The sequence below is a fragment of the Gouania willdenowi genome, chromosome 8 (assembly GCF_900634775.1).
Source record: "Gouania willdenowi chromosome 8, fGouWil2.1, whole genome shotgun sequence".
In the NCBI taxonomy this organism is placed as follows: domain Eukaryota; kingdom Metazoa; phylum Chordata; class Actinopteri; order Blenniiformes; family Gobiesocidae; genus Gouania; species Gouania willdenowi.
This window is the reverse complement of record NC_041051.1, coordinates 13489748-13516093: the sequence shown is the minus strand read 5'-3', so window position 1 is coordinate 13516093 and position 26346 is coordinate 13489748. Positions and strand designations below refer to the sequence as shown.

The 26346-nt window shown below is 37.0% G+C and overlaps 1 protein-coding gene across 23 annotated transcripts in view; it reads right to left on the bottom strand.

The window, feature by feature from the left end:
• Positions 1-24160, bottom strand: part of sun1b (Sad1 and UNC84 domain containing 1b) — a 30681-nt gene extending 6521 nt beyond the window's left edge. Inside the window, exons 1-13 of one of the 23 annotated variants that reach the window (XM_028456063.1) lie at positions 23837-24010; positions 15928-16025; positions 8627-8815; positions 7043-7221; positions 6197-6445; positions 4680-4826; positions 3881-4030; positions 2789-2872; positions 2223-2330; positions 1531-1602; positions 1315-1408; positions 506-564; positions 7-137 (exon numbers count right to left, since the gene is read on the bottom strand). In XM_028456063.1, coding sequence (XP_028311864.1) covers positions 7-137; positions 506-564; positions 1315-1408; positions 1531-1602; positions 2223-2330; positions 2789-2872; positions 3881-4030; positions 4680-4826; positions 6197-6445; positions 7043-7221; positions 8627-8815; positions 15928-16010 — 1545 coding nt within the window. In that variant the 5' untranslated portion in view covers positions 16011-16025; positions 23837-24010. Of the gene's footprint in view, positions 1-6; positions 138-505; positions 565-1314; positions 1409-1530; positions 1603-2222; positions 2331-2788; positions 2873-3880; positions 4031-4679; positions 4827-6196; positions 6446-7042; positions 7222-8626; positions 8816-15927; positions 17039-20180; positions 20524-21862; positions 22218-23836; positions 24011-24080 lie in introns of those variants that run through there. The other 22 variants (XM_028456062.1, XM_028456061.1, XM_028456058.1 and 19 more) reach the window with 22 other exon arrangements.
• Positions 24161-26346: the final 2186 nt, after the last annotated feature.

Sequence of the window (26346 nt, the reverse complement as noted above, 5' to 3'; positions counted from 1 at the left end):
TTTTACCGGCACTTGTGAGGCTGGGGTGGCTGGATTCCTGTTTATTGTATTATCTGACCCTGGGACAGGAAGAGGAACAGAGGTGGTACTTGGAAATGAAGAAAGGAAGGCAAGGGATGGACCCCACAGCCATAAAGCTACAAGGAGAAGATACACAAACTTAGCAATCATAATGTTCACTCAGATAATAGTCATTCATTAAACTCAGTCTTAAACAGGAGACACACATCATAACTAGCAGCATATCTATTTATAAAACAGATTTTAAGCTTTTTAACACATAATTTAAGAATTTAAATTGCCTTATTGCTTCTTTATTGTATACAGCTAAAAAACTAAACTGCACCAGAGAAATGATCATGACAAATCTCAAGCATAACCATCTGCCCACACAGGGGGTGTTTGCTGATTATATCACCGACTTCTACACCACCAGCTTTCCTCTGCGTTCACTGCATTATAATCTGATGTGAAGCAGTGAGATGCTGCAGGTTCTCAAACTCACCCAAAAAGAGCAGCAGGGGTAAGAGAAGCCACAGGAGGATCCACAGTTTGGGAAGGATTCTGAAACACAGAGTCATAGAGAAGGTTATTACTCAAATCAGAGAAGGAAGGTCAGAAAGATCCATTAAATTATTGAAACGTCTTTAAAACAAAAACGGGAAAGATGTGGAAATCAAAAAATTGTGTCATTCTAAGAATCCTAAAAGCTAAAGTTTTGACCTAATGTACAAATTAACCTAAAGTGAAAAAACCTACATGTAAGCTAAGTCTTACTTCAATCCACACTCTCATAGACATGTTACAGCTTCAATAGGAAAAGGTTCAAACTAATTCTAAAGGGAGGATAAATTCTGGTTGAACTTTAAATGATAAAATATAGTGAGGCACCAAAATTCCAGCCACATTCTCGGCTGAGAATGGCCCAAAAGTACATTTTCGGTTCTCAGAAGCTGATCTTCACCAAGAACCTAAATGCAATTTGTGTTTTAATGAGAGAACATATTTAATTAGACTCTTTCAGCAGCTTAGTCAATTATAGGCCTGAACATTATTATTTAACATATGAGTGAAGTCAAGTCAAACTTTTATATTAAATTGTACATTGTTAGAATATTCTTTGAAGCATTAATAGTCATTTATACAATTGAAATGTTTTAATTTTAGTGAGGTTAGTACACATTCAGAGCCAGAAATGCAATTGGACTAATAACTTGCAATTTTCAGTTTTCTACCTTGGTTTTACCATTTGCGGTTTTCATTTCAGTGCATTCATAATAAAATATACGTGTGTTAATGTGTAGAGATTCTCACCGTGTCAAAAAGAAGACGTTGAGGGCAGACATGAGATATACCAGCCCATACCATCCTGTTGCGAGTAGCCAGAAAACTTTCCTGACAGCAGCCACTGTTGAAGTTTAAATTATTTATTTAAGTAGAGAGAAATTTGAAATATATCAAGATTACTTTGAAGAGGCAAAGTGTAAACTGAAGATGAACATTTCTGGGTAGAAAAGACCAAACTGTTACCTGGAAAAGCAAAAAGTGTCCAGAGCACTGCCAGTAAACTGTGTCCAACATATCCCACGCCTGATCCCAGCCCTAGGCACAAATGAGTCACATAAGAAGTTGGTTGGCAGAGACAATCACATGGAAGACACAAACACAGCAGGGGCATCCAAAAGTCAATATACAGTAAGCGGCAAGAAAAAAATTGCAACGAGAACAAGCTTGAAATATTTACCCATTTGTAATGTGTACTGTTTACACAAATTATTAGAGATGTCCCGATACAACTTTTTCACTTCCGATACAATACCAATTGTGTAGCCTTGAGTAATGGCCAATACCAATATCGATCCAATATGAAATCAGCACGAATCATACATACTTTTATGACTTATTTTGTAGTGTGGAATGTTAGAAAAGGCTTAATCAAGTGATGTTACTCAGAGAACAATAGTCAGCAATAGTAGGTATGAGAAAAACTGACCCATTTATTATTAACCAATTGGTTACATACATTTTAACCTTCAACATAATATCTACAGTATTCTACAATTGAATAAATATAATAATATTATATATCGGAGATTTTAGATGCAGTCCGATAAAATCCAATATTCGTTTTCTGGCTGATATCGGACCGATATCTGATATCAATATCGGATCGGGACACCCCTACAGATTATCATCATTATTAGGACAAAGTATTGATTAACCTGTACTAGGTAGGGAGCTCCATAAGGTGTGTCCCAGGCGGTGAAACCTGGACGACTGCGCGTGGATGGAGTGTGTCTGAGAGAACTGCTTCCCTTTACAGTCATCACCTGTTTATGTCGGCAAGCAAGATCAGACACAAAAAAACCCCTAATATGTTAACGAACGTGTAAAAATTCGATTCTGAACAAAGAATCTATTAAATTTTACAAATTAATTATGAAATAAATTGCGAGTTAAAACAAAATAAGCAGGCAAAAAGCACGGTGTGTCCTTCAACATCAAGCAGCTTTTTGCGTTGACATCCATAACTTTAACTTTCCTTCTTCAACTTTCAGTAGAAAAACAGTGATTAGGTTATAGCATGTGCAGCTTTTCTCTTAGCGTTAAAAGGAGAAAACGTCACATCTGCGGGTCCTAGAGGTCAACAGGCTGCGGACCAGAAAAAGCCACTCATGCAGCCTCTGCTTGACATATAATCCCTTCTGTCAATCACATCTACACACACACACACGAGTGAGTATAAATCGGCCAGCTGGATATTTGTCTTTGAGTAACGTGTTCTTACACAAAGAGCCATTGAGATTGAGATGAGATTCATCTTGCTTCATCAGCTCCTTCACATTCATGCTTCCGCAGAAGCTGGAGTGTGCTGCAACATACACAAAACAACTGTGTTTGTATAAGAAGAACACATGGTTTAAGAAAGTAGCGACGGCAAAAAAAGTTCTGATGAATACAAGATGCAAGCTGAGAAGATCTGTGCCTCGATGAGAGATGAGTAAAGAAAGGCATGAAAACAGGTCGAAACGCATACGGTTAGAAATAGAAAGGAAGGGTTAAATGATATTCAGGCTTCTGTGAAAAGAATCATAGTTTAAAGTGTTCTAAATGCCTATGAACTACTCAACACGTTTGTGGAAGTAGATCCTCTAGAACATATGTGTCAAACTCAAGGCCCGGAGGCCAAATCCAGCCCTTTAAAGCTCCCAACTCGGCTCACAGGAGAAAGTTAAAAAAATGACAATGAAAACATGAATCCTTGTGTAACTAATTCAATTATAGCTATCTCAGTAGCTCTATATACACAAGTTCAATGAAACTGCACATTTTCCCCATGATTACAGAGTATCATATGATGGCAATTATTTTGAACTTCAAATTGTTACAAGAACAATCAATATTTCAAAAATCCTACAATTTTCCTCAAATTATTCCCCAAATAAATACAAATTGGTCACAAAAATCAAGGAAATTTAAGATCCTGCATGGACTGATATCTGTCACTTATTGATTGGATATTGTCGGTGCCTTGCATACTTTTAAATACTAATACGGTATACGTGGAAGTGCAAACTAAGCCACGTGAATGATGAAATCTGTGGCCCACTTGGGATTAAATTGGTCTGTATTTGGCCCCTGAATTAAATTGAGTTTGACACCCCTGCTCTAGAAAGTTAAGATGAAAGAGGAAGAAACAGCTGGATGAGCTGGAAGAGAAACAGACACTAAATAAAAGTACCGTATTAATCCCAATAACATGCATCTCTGACCCTATACACAAGACAGGTGCTGGAGCTCAGACAGAGGAGAAAGTGAGGCTGAAAGTGTTATTTATAAAGACGGGACGCATGAAAGGCCATGGGCGACGACCTCTGACCTTTGCTGTGACAGCAAGTACCTTGTCCTTCATAGTCATTAGCCCTGTGGCCCAGCATCCTGTGGAGAGTGCTCTGCTTTAACATCCACAGGTGAGACACACTGGAAGACCCGGCTCGTCTTACCGTGTCCATAAACGATGTAAAAATACCTGACAACACACCAGGCCACACACTGAGTTTTAAAAAACACACGCCTGTTTTGACAATAAAATTCGAGAAAACCTTCACAGTTAAATATGGTGACAGGATTATAAAGAGGTGAATGTATTAAGGGAAAAACAATTCACACCAAATTTAAACACTCATCATGTGAACAGTTCCAGCAACATATACAAATGTCAAAAACTGTAGATTTAGATAAAATTTGGGCTACTTTAATAATCCCAGGGGGAAATTTGGGTTTTTACACTCTTATTCTAGGGACATGCTTCTCACACACATAGGCCCGAATTACACACATGCACAAACAGGACCTGTGGACATGCATTAATGGAGAGATGTCAGAGCGGGACTACTTTTACTATGAAGGGAGCGCACAAGAGCAGTGTTGGGGTTCAACGCCTTGCTCAAGGGCACCTCGGCAGTGCTCGAGAAGTGTCCTGGCACCTACCCCGGCTACCAGAACAACTTCCGCATTTTGGTCCGCACCGGGACTTAAATCGGCGACCCTCCGGTTCCCAACCTATGTCCCTACGGACTGAGCAACTGCCGCCCAAATAGGTTTTAAATCAACATCTCTAGAAGTCCTCAAGACGACTGAATGAAAACAGACGTTTAAAAATGAGGAGAAATGTTTACCTTTATGAATACCTTTTTCTGATTGGCTCCTGACCTTTGAACCAACCCAGAACGCATAGCTGCAAATTGTGATGAATAACGACACGACAGAAGCCATAGCTTGCTTGCAACAGCGCGCACACCCATTTGAAACTGTTCCCAAGAAACCTGGAGCAACACAACCATCACAAGCTTTAACATCATAACCAAAATATAGTCATTTTTATAGTCTTATAAAACATTTCACTCTGCATACGTTAACTCATTCAGTGCCAGCCATTTTCAGATTTTCTACCCCCCTCAGTGCCAGACGTTTTTGAGCATTTTGACTGATTTTAAAGACCCACAGAATTATTTCTGCTATGACTACCTGAAATCTGACACCATCTGAAAGATTGAAGCCTCTACTTTCATCAAAGAAAAGAATTTGTTCCTGGCTTGTTTCGTTCTTTTGTAATCAGCAGTTGAATAGAGCAAGTTATACACAAATCTTCAGTTTCAGAGCAAAAAGCTGAGAAAACAGCCTAAAAAAAACCCTGTCAGTGACTTTAAAGCTATTATTTTTGCTTTAGTGACAACTCTAACATCTGAACATTGTTTCCTTATATATAAAAAAAAAAAAACACTGAGACCGGGCTTTTGATGGCAAAATTATTATCATTTTGCTATCTGGGTCAGATTTGAATAGATTTCTTACTGTATTTTGGCATTCCTCCAAGTTTCTCTCCTGTCAGTCTGCACATATGCAACTTCCTCTTCCTCCCGGACATTCAGAGAGTCACTGCGTTCCCCGTTTTTTTTATCGTCTTATCTCACCATTGCCACACTATCCATGAGTTCCACACATGCTTTGGTCCAGTGTGCGCTGCTGGGAACGTCAACTCTTGTACATAGCGCCATTTTCTGTCTCGTAAACGCCTTTCCTACTCTCCCCCTTAGTTCTGCTGAGCACAGATGATCTCTCATCCAAAGGTGCGCCACTATCTCCTACGTGTCACCTATTATTTTGTTATCTGGCTCACAGGCTGGGGGTATTTTGTAGCCCCCCTCCCACCTCCCTCCTCCCAACACGCAGCAATGACCCGTTTAGCCCTGTTAGTTAATGGTTTTATCTCACCATCGCAACATTATCAATAATCTACTCATGTCCATACATGTTCTGTGTTAGTATGTGGTGCTGTGAGCTGCTGGATACTTCACAATATCACTCCATAGCGCCATAAACTCATTCGTTCCTGCTTCTTCCTCCTTAGGTAATGGTAGCATCAGTGGCTAATCTCTCATCTAAAGGTGTACTGCTGCCATCTTCAGGGCACAGTTGGTCACTACAACACCCCACAGCTTAGATACTGATGAGGGACCTCCGCCAGAGTGTTTTCTAGTAATCCTCGTGAATAACCGCAAATGATGAGTTATCTCGTCAATGGCACTGAGCGTTTGGATTTGAAATGACAAATTATCTCGTCAATGGCACTGAGTGAGTTAAATGTAACAAAATAATCAGTGTGATTTAATCCAAGGTGTTTTGTTTTTTTTACCAGCTTTCTTCAGACGCCTGTCTCTGGTGTATATGCTTGTGAAGGGTGAGGATGATGAAGAAAGGAAATCGGCGCCCGTTTCTGCTGCTTGCGATGATCTTGCCTGTGATGAAGATTGCGTGTAGCAGGAGTCCGTTTCTTGAGAGTTTAGCAAGCAGTTTCTGCACATGTAGCCGTTCATTGACAAGGGAGATTGTGACACGCTGGTGTTCCCGTTGACACTTGAGGGGTTGTGGAAGGCATAGTGGTCTGAAGAGTGCAGTGATTAGGAGCATTACTTTCTTTATGCACATCATCCTTTTCTCACAATTTCAAATAACCTATTTATGTATTTTTCATTTGCAATGGCGACAACATTTTAAACTTTCAAAAAGAATAAATAAAACAACTCCTGTAAGGCACACTGTGTAACTTTTGACCACGAGAGGTGCTAGACCTGTAACTTTCCCTAGTGGCCACAAGCGCCGCAGCACTGTCAAAATCAACAGTCAGTCAGTCGGGCCAGCCTCCCTTGTCTTTTGATTGTGTATGCAGGCAGTAGATGACCTGTAACTTTGGGATCAGGATTGGCTCTAAGAGCTGGGTCAGTGGGGCTGGGGTGTGAAGCAGGTCACATGACCTGGCCAAAGAGGGTCCATCTCTCCAAAATTACATGGACAGATTTTCAAGAGGGAAGCCCTGCTCAGAGCATTGATACTTTCAAGTGCCTCATATGGGTCAACTCTCTAGGACAAAAAGTCCACTGTGTGCCTTTAATGTATACGAGTTGTCAAAATTTGGTTAATTATCTGCATGTTACACAAGACATATTGATATATACTTCTAAAACTTTTGCATTTCACTGACCCTGTTGTTCATTGACGGTCCCTGTGGTAACGGTTTGTTGTATCAAGTGGGACTGGTCAGTCTCTGTGTAGTTGCCCCTAATTGGGGTGCTGGCAGCTGAAAACGAGAGGTTCATCCTCGGGGTAGCACGTTGATTCGAGGATAGAGTAGCAGAGCTGGAAGTAGTGTTCCAGTGCACCCTGACAACAAAAGACACAATGTTGCTGTTAAAATGCTGTCAGTTTTGATGTAGTGTGAGCTCTCGCACTGGCCCTCATTTATCAACCTTGCGTGAAAACGAGTGCAAATCTTGAGTGCACATTTGGTGGTACAACAGGACCAACGTGAAACATTCGCATCTGACCAATCCCCGCGTACAAATGATCAGGTGTTGATAAATGCAGCGGCTGAATTTGATCGTCATTAACATGTTACGCACTCCTGTTTCAGAGGCCCCGCCCACTGAGGTCAAACAAGAAAAGGTTTTCCAAGATGAAAATTGGCATCCTCACATCTTAGGTGGAACAAAATAAAGATGTGCTTTTTGAACATGTGAAAACTGTAATTAAAGAAGCACATTTAAACGCTCTGTGGAAGAGGATCAGGTAACATCTGCCCCCGTGTGCGCTAAAAACAATTTCACAGCAGGGATCCTGGATACACACGCGGATATTATGTTTATATCAATCTCAGTCTGCACGCTTCAGGCAATAAATATCACATTAAAAGAAATTAATCAAAACGCTAAAAAAAAGCCTTAAAAATGACGAAATGTCCCTTGTCAATGTTTATTATGTCAGTGCATTTGGTAAAGTTTAAGGAACAATTTACATTTAAAAGCATGAATGAGGTCCTATTTACTCCCTACAACTGTGCTGCACGGAGGAAATAGGACCATATTCTCCAAGATAGAGCATAGCAGCGCGTCCTGTGCATGTGCACTGGGTGAACCTATGCGCTCTTGCTCGGACGGTAGCAGAGCTTAATAGTGGGGTTATTTCCATGAAAGGAAAACCAAAAAAGTGGTGTAAGTCATAACATGGGCTTTTTTAGATTATTTTTAATTAGTTTAATTCATTTTAATAATCCATTAAATCTGTTCTAAATGTGTGTTTATGCTTAAATGACAGCTGAGGCTTGTTTAATACTTTATGTTTAGTCTCAGTCAGATGTTGCTGTGCTGAACCTCAAATCCACACACTCAGATTTGCGTACACGAGGTCAGACCTGGCGTGCGATCTGATCGCAGCGTACAATCACTTCTGAGTTGATAAATAATGAAGCTTACGTATGGTCAAAGGCACATCTCACGCTCAGATCTGAAGGTATGAACGGTTGATAAATGAGGGCCAATGTGCTTGAACCACATTTAAACTACACTTCGATGAACCTACAAAATAGAATAAACCCAACAATTCCATTTAAGCCAAAGTTTTATACTTTTATCGGACATTAGACCGTCCATACTGAATGTCATCTCAACAGGAACTGTCAGAAGTCAGCTTGTTAGTCAAGCTGACACTTGATGGCTCAAACAATACACATGCAACTAATGGGTAATCTATAAAATGCCAAGCATTGTGACATTTACAACTTTGTTCTCACCGTGTCTCTCTGCTGGTGGGGACGTAGCCGCTTCCATAATTTTGGGAGTTATCAACCTGGCTTTCGTCTCTATGAAAACCGGCACGGTTCCTCAAACGCAGGCTTCTTCGTGACATCCTTGGTGAATCGTACACAGGATCCATTTGGTTCTTCTTCTCAAACTCTAGGGCCGCTTTGGAGTAGCTAGAGCTGAGAAACAGGAGGGACGAGTGGGGTGGGGGAGGAAACAAACAGAGCGGAGGTGAGTAATAACAGTATACAAGTCTAATAAAACAAGATCAATAAACAATTGCATGTCAGTTGCTACAAGAAAATGTGTGTTTAATTTATTTGCAGCATAGAAATTCTTTTATAATCAAACAAGCCTTAAGGGCCATTTGGCATCAAATCCATACTGGAGGAGGGGAAATATCCTGCCTGTTTGTCAATGTGCAAAGCATCATGTTCAGCAAAACAAAACCAACAGTCCTTCATAGAGTCGTGATGCTGTCTTGCTCACAGAAGGAAGTGACTCACTTACAATTGAGAAAAAAACCCGACAAGAACAAAGGCACAGCAGCGTGATTCTGAACGTTCAAATCTACATTAGAAAAAATGTCAACTGGCCCGAAAAGCCTCTCCTTTGCATACTGCCAACCAAAACTAACCACGGAGTGGAAACACACACCAATGCTGTGAGTCATAATGCCACACCCACATGGCAGAATAAACACACAGAGCCAGGGCCAACATGAGGACTGGACAAACAGGGAGCAAGTTAGAGAGAAACCATACTCAGAAATGTGGTTTGAAATCCAAAGCCTGTTTTATTACTGGTGATCAATGGTCTACAAATCTAAGGAGAGATACGTTAAAACTTTATATCATGTGTCCCTAATTGGTGTTTGGCTTAAGTCAGTAGCTCTAAGAGACAGCCACGGGCCAATGCACATTCTGAGCAAAAACAAACCCCAAAGCACAAGATTTTATACAAACTGTAGGAAACTGACATTTGTGCATTTGATTTATTATGTACACTCGCTGAGGACTGGTCTTCCCTCTACCTTTAAACCCTGAGGATTACAGTGCATGGTAGAGCCTATTAGTGTAAATGCTTTCGGCCTTCCACTGCCTGCTGCTACCTGCTGATCGACTCAATCTTCTCCCAACACATGACAAGACAGAACATTTCCCTCGACTGTAGGAGAGTTAATGTTAGAATAAGCAGTGTGTTTACGATAAAAGACTTTGTTTAAATATGTTAAGGATCTCTTTGTTCACTAAACACAACTCAGTGAATTTGACTTGATCCAACACCAACGGCATATTCTAAGTAATAGAGATCCTGTTCGGTAAAAGATAAACACAACGTTTTAAGTACTAAAAAATCTCCTTAAAGAATATTCTTCAAGTTACACTTTGTAATGACAACTAGAATCTAAGCTTCAATTCACAACAAATACAGTATGTAATACATATATTGAGCTAGTAGAAAAAAAACCCCACAATAAATAAAAATGCAACAAACAAAACAAACTAAGCCATTGCTTTCCTAACACAAAGCATTCTAGTTCATTTGAAACACCCACTTTCATCATAAATATAAGTTTGTTTGTTAAGTTGAAACTAGGGCAGAAAATGTAATCAAATTTTACTCGTGATTACAACTAAATTAATCTGAGCGTTGGGAATATTTACATTCAAAATACGGGCTCTGCACTCAGTAATAATGTATTTATTTTGTTAGCCGGTAAATTTTAAATTATCGGTTTATTTGTTTATTTAGCATTTTTTAGTATATATTTTTTTAGTATAATTGTTATTTAAAGCTTCATTTTGCACTGCAAACTTTACACATGTTTGTCAAAAAGTCATGTAAAAAAACTGATATTTTTTGAGATAATAAATAATTGTGATTATAATCGTGATACAATTATAATTTTGGGCATAATCGTGCAGCCCAAGTGGTATTAGTAATCTAATGTAAGTAACACAAATACTGGTATGAGGCTAATTATTTTGCCTAATAGTTTATAGTTTATAGATGTGGTTCACTAGAAAGTCAAGATTAAAAAGCTTTGGTTGTGATCTAGCAGTAGCACCTTACTAAAAATAAAAAATAGTTTAATCAAATCGTCCCCCTGGTGCTAAAATTGTACAGGAAACACTGGATATGTTTAAACCTGTGCTTGAGGTGGAGTTGTGTTGCACAACCACTTGTCTGCGTTAAACATGTCAATAAAACCGTTTTTAAATTGCCTGGCAACTATCTCAGATGTCAGTCAAGCCTCACCTCTGTTTTAAACAAACGCCACCAACACTCTATTTTCATTCATGCTAATTTAAATGTATGCAATGGTACAGATAAACTAGCAATCTGTTAAGAAGTCAACACATAGTATGTCATTAGGAGCTGCAACTACGGTAATAATAAATGCGCTCTTCATTTGTTCTGAGTGCTTCTTAGGAATCAACTTTTCCAAATGGTGGAATGTGAAGTGACTGATCGTATCCATATATTGAGGTGTGAATGCATATTGCGTCAGTGACAAAGTATCTGCCCTAAGGGTGAAGCGTTAATCCTTCAGTTTCTCCAGTTTGTCAAGATAACACCAGGAAATTAACTTTAAGGCAATACCTGAGGCAAAACCAACAAGTTGTCTCCACTTGTAGATCCACCTAATGACACATGGTATAGGCCTCAGTGCAAAAAAATGTATGTCTGGAGACGTTCCCTCAGGAGAGTCTAAACCAGCATGTCAGGGTTTCATTTACAATGCTTTGAAAATGCAAACAAAGACAGTTCATATGATAAGTAATTACAGAAGTGGAAAAGGTGATCTGGTTCTTAGCCATCAAGTACGCAGATGTCTGTATCCAAAATCACTTGAACGTAAAAATTGTATCTTTGTACTTTTCATCCAAAATCCAGTTCACAGTGAATGTGTGTGTGTGTCTGTATGACAATTGTGTGACTTGTTAAAGGACCTCAACTCAGAGCTTTAAAAAAATAAATACATAGTTTTGTCTCGACTAAACTCAGTATATCTGGCAAATTGTCCCAATTCCTAGCTCTAGCAAAGAAACTTAAAAGGAAGCTTGAAAGAAAACCAACAAGAATGTTTCTCCTAAAAAACAATAACTTGACAAACAAAATTAAAATACATTTCTAACATATAAATTTGGTCTCAAATGACAGATTCAGCAAACAAAATTAATCTGAAAATATATGTTGATTTAATCACCTATAGATACTTTAGTTTTTGTTTTTAATGCACAGTGAACTGAACATCATGTAAACACACTATGTTTTTACAGATAGTTTAGAGCAGTGGTGTCACAATCATTTTAGTTCAAGGGCCACATATGACCCAGTTTGAAATCAAGTGGGCTGGACCAAATAAAAGTTAATGTTTTTGTGAAGGAAAAAACACAAATTCAAACAAAATCCTGAATATTAAGCAATTGGTCAAAATTCCTTGATTATTTTGCAACTCATTTTCTTGAAATTTGCAATGTAATTTGCCAGAGAATTTTCCAAGTTTTTTAAAAAAATTGCATGTAATATTACTGTAAATAATGTAGTACTGCAACCCCCATCTTATTTTATCTACAACTTGTGATAATTTACAAAAAGTCCTGTTTTTGCTGTATTTTTTTTAACTTTAAACAAAAACTTTCTGTGGGTCGGGCTAGATGGTCTGGCACGCTGAACTTCAGTTTGACATAAGTGCTTTAGAGTATTGGGAACTCTGGGAAGTTGTAACCTGGAAACAATATATCTATTCTAAGAGCAATTTATCAAAATTTGTATGATATAAAAATCCTTGCCACAAGGCAAGAACTCTTTTTTTTTTTAATAATACCGTTCTCTGTAGAAAGCTGTAAATTAATCTGACCTTTTGCAGGGAAAGTTTTAAACCAGAAGCACATGAGGCTGTATTTATAACCAAACAGGAAGTAGCAGGGGTCTTTAATATTTTACCCAATCAGCTGTGTGTGTGGGGGGGCAGGATGCAACACTGTACCGATGATCATAATTTTTCCACAAACAGACAACACGTCCCTTCTGTCCTGCTCCGTCTCTGTGGCTCTGCTTCCCACAGTGTCTGCTATTATGCTACAGAGGCCCCTCTAAACAGATGCCCAGATTGAGATATGCATAGACAGACTTGGTCACAAACAAAGAAGAAAAAAAACTTGAGCATCCATGTTAAATTTCCTTAGTTTCCCTTCCTTTTTTTATTTTAACTATCGTGAGACTTTTAAAAGCAGCACAGCTAACTACTTTATCATGCAGCTGTCATTTGCCAGACATTGCATTGGTGCAAATAAGACCACATGCCAAAACAACTGTAACAGCAAACTTAAACAACTGTCCGGCAAACTCCCCAAAATGTGAATTGATCAAGCTTTTGAAATCTCTCCCCTGGAATCAACTACATTTTATTCAGGTTTAAAAACGTTCAAAATAAGAAGCAGTTTGGGAGAATATAGATGCAAAGTCATAGACAGATCCTCTCTGCATTTAATTCTGTAACTAATGTTTAAACTTCCACAATTCAACCAATACGGCTGTAATCCTTCTTTTTACAGCCCAACTATCTCTTGTAAACACATGGGCCCAAGCCCCAGCCCTACTGACCCACTTCTAACATCATAAATTATGAAACGTTCTGCTCACACCTGCTCTTACTGAGCACATGCACTGAGAAATAAAGGGTGTATTCATCCTTAAAAGTTTGTAGTTAGAAAATGTTGGGGTTTTTTGGCAACAAATGCTGATGAAAATATAAACTATATAAACTAGATCACATTGTTGAAATTACTAACTAGAATAAAATAGAATAGAATAGAATTAGCCATAAGGATTGATCAACTGATATGTTTTCAAAGTAATCTTAAACATGTCACATATTAACTGTGTGAACAACAGTGCTAAATGTTAATGCCTTCAGCTTGTCATTGACACTGATCAAACAACATTAGAAAACTTTTTAATGTTTTAAGAGGCTTTTAGATGAGGCCTTTAGTTGTCATGTTCCACTCTGACAATCATTGATTCAAACATGAATGGGAACTAGAGCAGTTGTGAGGACGTGAGGGGAAACACAGAACACTAACGACTCAATTATGAACCTCGTGTACGGTTAAATAATGCTTCTATTCACCATGTGAGCATAAATTGGAGTATTTTTTTTTGTTTGCCACCATGACAGCTCGTCACCTCAACTTTTCTCAATCTACACATTGCTACAAAACACGTCTTTCATTCAACAGATGCCCATCCCAACGGGCACTGTCACCTGACCCTGTCCGTCTCCACAGCGCCATGTCATTTCACACACAGTACACCTCGTCTAAAGTTCACAGTGAACTGAAGCTTCAGACAAGAATTTTATCTTGAGCTGAACTTAAACTTGAAATGCAATTAAGGCGTATTGCTTATATGCATTTGATCAAGTTTGTTTCACAGGAAAGCCAAAGATAATCAGGCTCTCAACTGTAGCGACGAATAACAACCACAGATCTCTTTATTGGTCAGTCAAGAAGCGTAAACTATTAGCCTAATCCTGGGATCAGGGACATGATGGCGACTGTGAGGTGCATTAATAGCCTCTCAGCTGACTACATTCAAAGGAACATGATTAGGTTGTTCCAGCCTCTCCGACAACAAGGGAGATTGTGTCTTCATTGTATCTTAACAAGGGGACTAAAAAGTAAAGGCTGTATTGTAATATTCTGCTTTACACAGAACAAATCAAGATAATATGGAAGATTTAATCAAAAATATGCGCATTGATAACACGACTGTGCACAAAGTGCAACTTATTTGGAGTTACTTTCTATTCAAAAACTAACACCAAATATTAGCTGTGTTTCCATTACCCTTGGAAATGTAGAAAATCTAAATAGTGCAAAAAAACACTCAAATACGGCTAAAAGGTTTTCACGCTTTCATGAGGAAAAATTTGTCTCGCAATGGCACTATAAAACAATTTTCAACAAATGCACTTAACAATACAATCTTTCAGTATTCCCATAAAACACAGTTGTAAACCTAATTACAAGTCTTTGCTCAAACTTGTTTTTATGACTCTCTCATACTTTCACTAGAGTATTTGGGATGCTTTTGCACCAACGAGTTATGCAATCGCATTTCTTCCCAGAAAGTGGGCTGCATGAGAGAAAAGTGATAAATCACGCGGTGGCTAACATACCCAGACGCTCTGCTCCTTCAACGTATGCACAAACTACACCTTCAGCTTTGATTAGAAAGCCCAGTGTAGACTGCAACTTTATCACAATCTCTCAAAAGACTTTCCCAACAAGGATGTTTACATGATTTTTAGATGAGTAAGGCAGGATAAAGTAGGTCACTGCTTTTTTCTCTTTACTAGGCTTTACAAAACAACACAATCATGAGGCTGAGTCATCAAGACCACAAGTAAGTTTCAGGCCAACGCTGAAAACTTTGAAAACATCAATAAGTAAAAAAAATGAAATCAGTAGCATAGACCAGGGTTGGGGTCAATTACATTTTCAATTATCCATGTTCAATTACAATTCAATTACGATTACAGTGACCAGCTTAACACAATTACTGAGCCTGAAATCAATAACCTAATAAAACTTAACCTTCTTCTTGCATTAGCTTTCTGTTAGCATATCTTATGATATCAAGTCCTAAATTGGCTGTGAAATACACTAAACACAAATATCTATAATCAAATTTCTTTCTGATCTATTGTTTATCTTGATAGGCTTCCTATATTTTTGGTGTGGGCATCTGACCCTTTTTTGTGTCAGTATACCCCTCAATTTCAGTTTTTTTTTATGGTACAATGTGGGAAAGCTTGATGTGAAACATATTTTAATATTTAACTCCATATGTGTAGAACTGTACATAGATCTGTACCATGGTTCCCCTGTTTTGTGTTAAATTATAATTGACAGTTTTTATAGATTTTTTATGGCAATTACAAAGTCAATTATCTAAATTAAAATACAATTTCATTGCAATTACGACAACAACATTTTTTTTCAAATTACAATCATTGACCCCAACCCTGGCATAGACACGCTTTAAGTCATCATCTTCTTCTGATTACGACATTTAAAAAATAAAAATTATTTCAACAACGGTAAGGTTGTTGTCATACGGGAGGAAAAAAAAAGCAAAAGTATGTGGAATATTTATGGCACGTCACCTACAATAGCTTCAAAGTACTTGGCATGCTACTGTTTTTTTCTTTGTTGATTTACCATCTAGCCAGCAGCCACGAGAGACATGCATAGCAGCAGCTGCACTGAAATCTCACCTGAGAGCGTAAGTATAGCCGGTGTTGTCCGGATCACACTCTGGGGGTGTGTATGAGTGCAGCTGGGAAAAGTCCATGGTCATTCTTCTTTCCTTATACTGCAACAGTGAGGATGGAAGTGAAAGGATACTTTGATCAAACGCCGACATTGTGAAGCACGACTACAACTAACTAAACATCCACACAGAAATAAGCACACTCCCGTTTTCAGTCTGTCTCACGACAATACAGAGCTCAACTTATGCCACATTCTACCACAATTCTTACACCGCATTAACAGGATAAAAAGCCAATTCCAAACCACTTCTCCAGTCCACTCCACACTATGTCATGCTGCTCTCCACTAACGCAACAGCACCAGTTACCACCAACACTAAACAATACAACACAATACCAAGAACAAGTCCAGCACAGGCTGGCCATAATGAAAGCTGATAGATTCTTGTTAGGGTTTTTTTCTCTCTCTCACACAACAGTGCTACTGTGGTTCTGCCTGTGGCTGCGAGTTGGCCAACCTCTTCCTGCATTTTGGCTTCTGGCTGGTCGCTGACGGAGAACATGGACACCAGTGAAGCTACAGTGAGAAATCTGCCTCCTATCCCCCGGTCAGGAAAGAAAAAAAGACAACTCCAAAAAGCTGATAAAGACAGGAAAGAAGGCGCTGTAATCCTCTCTCTGTGAGAACCTTGACCAGGGAAGCTAGTCCTGCTGCAACTGCTTTAGGAAGCTGCGCATTAGGGGAATCCAGTGAGACACAAGGGGTGGGGCAGACTTTGGGCAATAGGCGGGAAGCAACTGGTCTTATGAGCGAGGGTTGAGCCTCTTGTAGTAAATCCTACAGCATGTGGACAACTTCTGCAAGAATATCATTACCAGGACACTCCCTGAAAGCAACTATTAAAGCTTGTACTGGTTCAAATGACTCAACGCTTCACTGATTAGGGGCTATTTATCTGAAATAAATCATATTAACGCTCATTTTGGCAACAATGTTATGTTACAGAACTAACAACTTAAATACATTTTGTTTTTAATTAGAGCTGCACGATTATGGCCAAAATGATAATAACGATTATTCATCATGTTAGAAAAAACCATCTGTAGTTTTATTTAACTACAATGTAAAGATTAATCATGAGGCAGTTAAAATAGATTCAAAGGTGTCACTGTTCACATTGATACTCTGAAATTGATTCGCAGTACATTTTTTTAACAACAGAGGGTGCTATCTATTTAGAATTGGAAATTCAGGACGCACAACCATGTTTTAAAATGAAAGAGGTGAGAAAGAAAGATGATGTTAAACCCAAGGTAAGAGGGGAATAGAGAGGAGCCCAATTGTTAAGGCACAAAAGTTTACTGTAGAGCCAGAATAGAGGCTTCAACTTTAAATATTTCATTCTGGATTTATTTTTAATTAAATTGCATTGTTTTGCATAGTTTATAAAGGGATTTTTTTTTGACAATGAAATATTAAAAATAGTATATATATTTTTTTTTTTGAAGAAGAAGAAAAATACTTAATATTTTTCAGTCATCATTTGTCTACAGCCTCATTTTGTAAAATAAATTGTGAATTGAAATGTATCGGGAGTTGAGTGAATTGTTACATCTGACTTTTTAACAAACAATATATAAATAGCTTAGAATGCAAAAGAAAAGCTTTAAACAACAATAATGATAAATAAATACTATAAAATGTAACCAAAAATTTAACATTTACTATGGGCAAACTAAATATAAACACACAGACTAAGTGTAACTCTTTGAAAACAATTACAGAGTATAAAAGAAAGTTAAAAACATTAGGCTTAAACCTACATGTTTTGAGCCAGAAACCGAGGCTTGTCAATATTTTTTTTCGTGAGTGTCCGCTGGATTAATGAATTTAAAAATCGTCAACTTTATTAATTTAATCGTGGAGGCCACAATTGTGATCACATTTAAAAATTAATTAATTGTGCAGCCTTATTTTTAATATAATGCTATAAAAACAATGGCCGAATGAGGTGACTTTTGTCATCTAACAAAATATTAACAATAATTTCATATTTCTTTTTTTTCAAACTTTTTATTTACAACATTTTTTTTTTTAAAATATAATTGACGTGTTGCAACGGGCATCAGTGCATGAATAAATTATAAAAGATTCATTGTAACATTTTTGAACCATTTGAAGGACTGTTTTTAGCTTATAAAATGAGTAAATGAAACCTCTGGTTTATGTTTTCCAGCTAAAACAACAAGTGCTTCTCACAACCTGTTCTGATTATAAACAGACAACCTTGCCAAGGAGGAAACTCAAACCTTAATACAGATATTTAGTCATTGCGAAATAAGAAGGTGAACCAAAACCAGACACAGATGGGCATTACAAAAATCTACAACTACAACCTCAATGCTTAATCTTAATCATGTTTTAAATCCGCACTCAAGACTGTGAGCCCAAAAGAGGGATAAATGGAAGAAACGTCCCAGAAGTAAGAACGGGTTAGCAGCAAGGATTAGCACAGTATAAAAGTTCAATAAAATGTCAAACAAACACAAAAACAAGACACCAGTTGACTCGATCACCACCTATTGCAGAACAAGGTGTAACTTTAACAGTTTCTTGGTCAATAGTTTACATTGGTCTGTGAGCTAATTGGAAAAAATGTGGCAATAAATCCTTGAGCTCATCAACAAAGAGACAGACTGAACAGTCGATGCTACCTCAACTTACACACGTGTTTTGCTGCCTTCTTCACCAAATCACCTAATAATAATAACGATAATATTTTTTTGGTTTGTTTAGCAGTTAACATTACCGTTAAAAATGTGACCTGTATCAGATTAAATTGTGATCCGTATGCATCGAACTGACCTGTAAGCGCAAAATAACAGTAAAAATTACGTTGGATGCCACACGCTGTTGCACAAACGTAAACATGGAGGACGTTTGACTCAAAGATGATGTGCAGTGGAACCCAGAGAATGAATGAGCAGGTGCAGAGGGGGACTAGGAAGAAGAAAGAAAGAGCCAAAAAGGGTTTGTTTTGGCTTCTCGCGCTGCTGACATGCTTTTAAACAGACCAGTTATGGTATAAACCAGTGTTTGTCAACCTTGGGGTCATTACCCCATGTGGGGTTCCCTGAAGTGTCTAGTAATTGGTGGGGAAAAAAAATACTGATTAAAATGTGTTTGATTTTTATTATTATTATTTTTTAAATCAACACATCACTCACGCACAATATCAAACAACTGTATTCTATACTTAAACTTTTTTCAAATATTAATCTAGTTAAAGGTCCCATAGCATGCTATTTTTCAACCATCTCCATTTGTTCTAAGAACCCCAAAAACATAGTATTTGAGGTTTATTTTCCCAAACTCGCCTGTTTTCCAGAGTTTTATCCCCCAAAAAAGAAAGGAATATTTTTCAGTCATCATTTGTCTACAGTCCCATTTTGTAAAATAAATCGTGAGAGAATCGTATCGTGAATCCAGTATCGTGAATCGAATTGTATCGAGAGTTGAGTGAATCGTTACATCTCTATTATAAAGCCATGTCAACTCATGAAACGCGCATTAAAACCGTTTTGGCTGTTCACACTGAGGTCGCATTGAGAGGGAACAAAACCAAAAAATATCAGATCTGTATCTGATTCAGGACCACGTATGAAAGTGGTTTCAATCCAATATGGAGAGAAAAAAATCAGATATGGTCCAGATTTGAGTGTTTACACTGCTTCTAATTTATATACAGTATATCACTTGACTTGACCCCCAAATAAATCAGATTGGGGACACTTTAATTGCCTGCATTGTGAACGTAGCGTCGTGTCACCACACTGCATCACCGAGACACTGTTGAAAATAAACACACGCTGTAACTATAACGGCACACATATCTCAGTTAACCCTAGCGTCACCCAACGCTATATTTAGACATTAGATAAATTTAGAGCAGACAGATACTCATAAAACGGTCGATTTACCCGCTTGTGTAACGACGCACTATCCATATTTATTATGGAGCAGCTTTATTAAACGATACTCGCTAAAGACTAAGTCTCATTTATTTCATTCAATTATAATATTAAAGGCAGAATGACATCAATCGGGGCCTGAGATTGCGTTAGCTATCAAAACAGAGGTTGGTGGAAAAAAGCGCAGCAAAAACACCATAAATACCAGTTTGACCCAAACACACTCACAACACACACGTACAGCTATGAAACCTCAATAATAGCCTATAAGCATGTCAACTTGCCTCCGCGGTGATAGTCCGTGTGTGTTGTTATTATCATCCTTTAAGAACAGTATAATCCACAGATTCCAAACACTTGTGTCGCAGAAGACGCGCAAACTTCCGCCAGCATCGCTGCGCACTGAGCGCCAAACGGTGATTTAACTCTGCAGATGCGCAGATCAACACGCTGGGATTTCTAATAGAGAGGCAGGCGGGGAAAAAAGCCAGAAAGTTTCCGAGTAGAAATGGACTGTTGTGCTAGTAGTGCAACAACCAGCAGAATTCCAAAATGGCTTCCCTGGCGTAACAAAGCCAGAAGGACCACTGCCTGCTGATCCTCCCACTCCATGGCTCTCTATTGTGAGCCAGCGCGCACACTTTAAATCTATTGGAGGAAAAAGCAGCGCTGCGGCCACACGTATTATTATACTGCTAATAAAGCAAGTCAATAATTACACATCACTCACGAGCCTGTAACATAAGTGGAAGACAACACACCCTCAGGATAAATGACTACAGCTTAATAATAGACATGCACCTGTCGATGTTTGCACCTGTTTTACATCTATAGCAGTACATACTGTGGATAATCAAGTGTCGCTCTGGTAATAAAACATAAAAACAAGGAATATTTATTCTAATCAAGCAAATAACAAACACTAAATAGTAAATAACAAAAAATAAATAAAAATACACTACTACTACATACTGTTCTCTAAAATACTTTCAATACGTTCATATTGGACCATTAGAGACTTGCAAACAAAACAAACAAACAAAAAAAAACAATGGCTATACAGTGAGTCAATGTATATCCATAATAGCACAGACAGTGGTCACTTGTACTCCTACACAAATAAAGTTCCTTGCTGTACAAAGTCTGTAATAACATGTGTAATACATAATAATTATATATAATACTATTCTTCTAGTTTAAAAAGGAAATGGCACAAAATCATAATACATATATTGAAATACAATCATTACAAAAACAACCAGTTACAAAAAAAAAAAAAAAAAAAAAAGAAGAAAAAAAGGATCCAATTGTGATCATTGTGATGTTAATAAAATCCATATTTACTATTATTCAAGAAGGGTAATTCAGTTAGAAAGTAAGAGGAGGTGACGACCGTTGGCAAACGCAGGAAAACAATTCCTCTAAAAGTGCTGCAAATAATGCAATAAAAGACATTTGTCTTCAAGGATAAGACGACTTTTATTTGTCATTAGTACTCGAGAACTTGTACGAAATTACAAACCCGAGTCCCCGGTTAAGCCATTTATAAATGAAAAAACAAAAACAAAACGTTAATATAAACGAAAGCGGAAGTAGATGAGGGGGAATCCTCCCGCTTCAGACTCAAACTCTTTGGCTAAGCTACATAGCTAAAGTAGCCTCCACAAGCAGTAGGAAATAGGAATGTGTTTACCAAGAACTTGTTTTATTATACTACTTTTAATTAACTTCAGCCATTTAAACCATGATCTCAACTAATACTAATAAAATAATAATGAATTGACTTCATTTCGTAACTTAAGGAAATGTAATAAATGTGCTTTGTTTGTTAAATTGAGTACTTTACACTTCGTAAATCACAAATCGTGCAGCTACAACATCTAACTGTAACCTAAAGCTGCTAACTTAGAGTGTAAATAAAGTTTCAGCCACACATGACAGTTTAGGAGTAATATAGTTAACTTACCTGCTGGTTGTGACTGCAAACAGCTCAAGTTGAGTAGAAATAGTAGCAGAAATAGCAGAAAAGACTTACTCCAACGTTTGGCATTCGCGCGCACACTCTTGGGCTGACCTCGAAATCACGCAAAATGATCTAAGCACGAAATTAAGTTCCTGGAAGTACACTATAACGTCATCCTAAAACTTATCGAACGACCTGTGACGTCATAACTAGTTTCGAGCGTGTCCCAAGATAACGTACCTGAGGAATACCCGGATGTACACGAGACATTTTTGAAGTGTACATGGAGGGTAGTGTGGAAGGCTCCACAAGGCTTTCCATGTCAACAAGTGTGTGATACGGGGCGCGCCATTTTTGACAGACCATGTTTTCCAACTGCGTCACACACGTCAGTCCATATATGGTAAAAAAAAAAAAAAAAAAAAATGACCACATATGAGGTCAGTTGGAAACGCTACTGTTAAACTGTATTTGTGCAGAGCATCATCTAGTGGTCATTTATACTAACGACACGAATAAGTTGAGCTCTTATTCTACCATATTAGAACCGTTGTACATTATTTAATTTGAAAAAGGTCTGGTTGATCTCAGATACATATCTGATTAGTAATTACAAATAAGATAGAATTAGTAACTTTTAAAATATCACATAAATACTATCCAGCCAACCATTACATGACTACATTTAAAAGAGACAGTGATTTAATTTATTTATTTATTTATTTATTTATTTGTAGAAACCACCCAGAGACAGTGCAACACCTCTTTTGGACCTGCTCACACATTTTAGTGGGTTTGTCATTGTCCATTTATACAAAGACATTGTTTTCAGTTTCTTCATAAGGCATGTTAAGGAACATGTACATTATTATTAATCAATTTGAAAATTTTAATGGAAAAATTTTACATTTGCGAACGTGAATACAGCAAATAATTTTGTACACTTTTTTTAAGGTTCCAAAAACCATGAACATTTGTACATCCTACAAAGCATTTGAATGTATATGAACCCCGAGCACACTTATTGTGTATTTAAGATGTTGTATTTGGTTTGTATACTGTTTATTTTCACGGTAAAAAAGAATAAAAAATGAAAACAAAATACATTTAAAAAAACAAAAGAAAAGAAAAAATTAATGTTATGCATATACAGTATATAACGATGTATCGAGTGCGATTTAAAAATGTCTACCGTACTGTATATATGTAATGCCTTTTCCATTCATTTCATGTTACTCTAAGGAGGAAATACTATATCAGGATATAAATCGTTATTGGGCTATAAATCTACCTATATCGTGATTTCTACACATGCTCCATAGCAAAGAATGCAAAAAAAAGAGAAAAAAATAATAATGATAAGATGTCTTCATTCTAATATAATGTTATAAGATAATAATAATATAACACATATAACAAAAAATAAGCATGTCAGGAATAAAATGTCTCCCTTTCTGGCAGTGAAAGGTAGTACTAACCACTATCTCACCACTTTATTCAACACAGCATATGGCACAAAATCATAATACATATATTGAAATACAATCATTACAAAAACAACCAGTTACAAAAAAAAAAAAAAAAAAAAAAAACGGAAGCGGAAGTAGATGAAGGGAAATCCTCCCGCTTCAGACTCAAACGCTTTGGCTAAGCTACATAGCTAAAGTAGCCTCCACAAGCAGTAGGAAATAGGAATGTGTTTACCAAGAACTTGTTTTATTATACTACTTTTAATTAACTTCAGCCATTTAAACCATGATCTCAACTAATACTAATAAAATAATAATGAATTGACTTCATTTCGTAACTTAAGGAAATGTAATAAATGTGCTTTGTTTGTTAAATTGAGTACTTTACACTTCGTAAATCACAAATCGTGCAGCTACAACATCTAACTGTAACCTAAAGCTGCTAACTTAGAGTGTAAATAAAGTTTCAGCCACACATGACAGTTTAGGAGTGATATAGTTAACTTACCTGCTGGTTGTGACTGCAAACGGCTCAAGTTGAGTAGAAATAGTTCTTTAGCAGAAAAGACTTACTCCAACGTTTGGCATTCGCGCGCACACTCATGGGCGGACGTCGAAATCACGTAAAATGATCTAAGCACGAAATTAAGAACGCAAGAAATACCCGGAAGTACACTATAACGTCATCCTAAAACTTATCGAACTACCTCTGACGTCATAACTAGTTTGGAGCGTGTCCCAAGATAACGTACCTGAGGAATACCCGGATGTACACTTTATCGAGACATTTTTGAAGTGTACATGGAGGGCTCCACATGGCTTTCCATGTCAACAAGTGTGTGATACGGGGCGCGCCATTTTTGACAGACCATGTTTTCCAACTGCGTCACACACGTCAGTCCATATATGGTAAAAAAAAAATAAAAAAATGACCACATATGAGGTCAGTTGGAAACGCTACTGTTAAACTGTATTTGTGCAGAGCATCATCTAGTGGTCATTTATACTAACGACACGAATAAACTGAGCTCTTATTCTACCATATTAGAACCGTTGTACATTATTTAATTTGAAAAAGGTCTGGTTGATCTCAGATACATATCTGATTAGTAATTACAAATAAGATAGAATTAGTAACTTTTAAAATATCACATAAATACTATCCAGCCAACCATTACATGACTACATTTAAAAGAGACAGTGATTTAATTTATTTATTTATTTATTTGTAGAAACCCCCCAGAGACAGTGCAACACCTCTTTTGGACCTGCTCACACATTTTAGTGGGTTTGTCATTGTCCATTTATACAAAGACGTTGTTTTCAGTTTCTTCATAAGGCATGTTAAGGAACATGTATATTATTATTAATCAATTTGAAAATTTTAATGGCAAAATTTTACATTCGCGAACGTGAATACAGCAAATAATTTTATACACTTTTTTTAAGGTTCTAAAAACCATGAACATTTGTACATCCTACAAAGCATTTGAATGTATATGAACCCCGAGCACACTTATTGTGTATTTAAGATGTTGTATTTGGTTTGTATACTGTTTATTTTCACGGTAAAAAAGAATAAAAAATGAAAACAAAATACATTTAAAAAAACAAAATAAAAGAAAAAACCTCTTCTTCTTCTTCTTCTTCTTCTTCTTCTTCTTCTTCTTCTTCTTCTTCTTCTTCTTCTTCTTCTTCTTCTTCTTCCATAACATGGTCAAAAAATGAAATAAATGAAAATGAATTAAATTGTGGCTACTAAATAATAATCAATGGTCACAATTAATGTTATGCATATACAGTGTATAACGATATGTATCGAGTGCGATTTAAAAATGTCTACCGTACTGTATATATGTAATGCCTTTTCCATTCATTTCATGTTACTCTAAGGAGGAAATACTATATCAGGATATATATCGTTATTGGGCTATAAATCTACCTATATCCTATACCTACACATGCTCCATAGCAAAGAATGCAAAAAAAAGAGAAAAAAATAATAATGATAAGATGTCTTCATTCTAATATAATGTTATAAGATAATAATAATATAACACATATAACAAAAAATAAGCATGTCAGGAATAAAATGTCTCCCTTTCTGGCAGTGAAAGGTAGTACTAACCACTATCTCACCACTTTATTCAACACAGCATATCATGTGCATTATTTAACCCTAAATTGTTAATATGAGAACATATGTATATTTAGGAATTGATTAAGGATGACTAACAGTAAATTACTATTGTGTTTGTTGCAGTTTCTTTCTTTCTTTCTGTTTTCCTTTCTTATTTTATTAGTGACCTACATTGTTAGATACTTCAGAAAGCAAACAAACCTCAATAGGATATATGTATTTATGAATCATATATAAATAAATGTAAACCTCACTAAAACTGAAGAGTCGTGCTGTCAAAGTTTAAAAGAGACCCACTTTAAACAAGAAAAACTAGGGATGTAACGATTAATCGTAAGGCAGTTAAAAATCGATTCATAGGTATAACGATTCACATCGATGCTGTGAAAATTGAATCGCAGTACTTTTTACCCAGAAGTGTTGGCGGCGAGCGAAATCTGCTAATACTTTCTTTCTGGCCGCCTTCTACTCTTAAACATGCTCATAAATGATTCATTACCCCTTTAGCACCGAAAGAATATCTGTAATATTACGTGAATATCTGTAAAAGTCACGTTTTTCTATTAGCTCTGTCTGCTAGCATAGCTTCTCTTCTTCACTGCAAAATATCTGCATGCCAACCGACCACTGGGTTACCAGCGCCCTCTGCTGGTTCAAACAAATATCTGACCTAAATACAGTAAAATGACTTTTTTTTGTTTTGTTTTTTTAGTCCAATTGTTAAGGCACAAAATACATTTTCAGTTGCACTTTTAAAAAGAAAAATAACTATTATGCAGTTTTGTATTGTTTACTATAGAACCAGAATTTAAATAATAAGCTTCTTCTTCATTTGTATTCTTTTATTTATTTCATTCAAGATTTATCTTTAGTTAAAT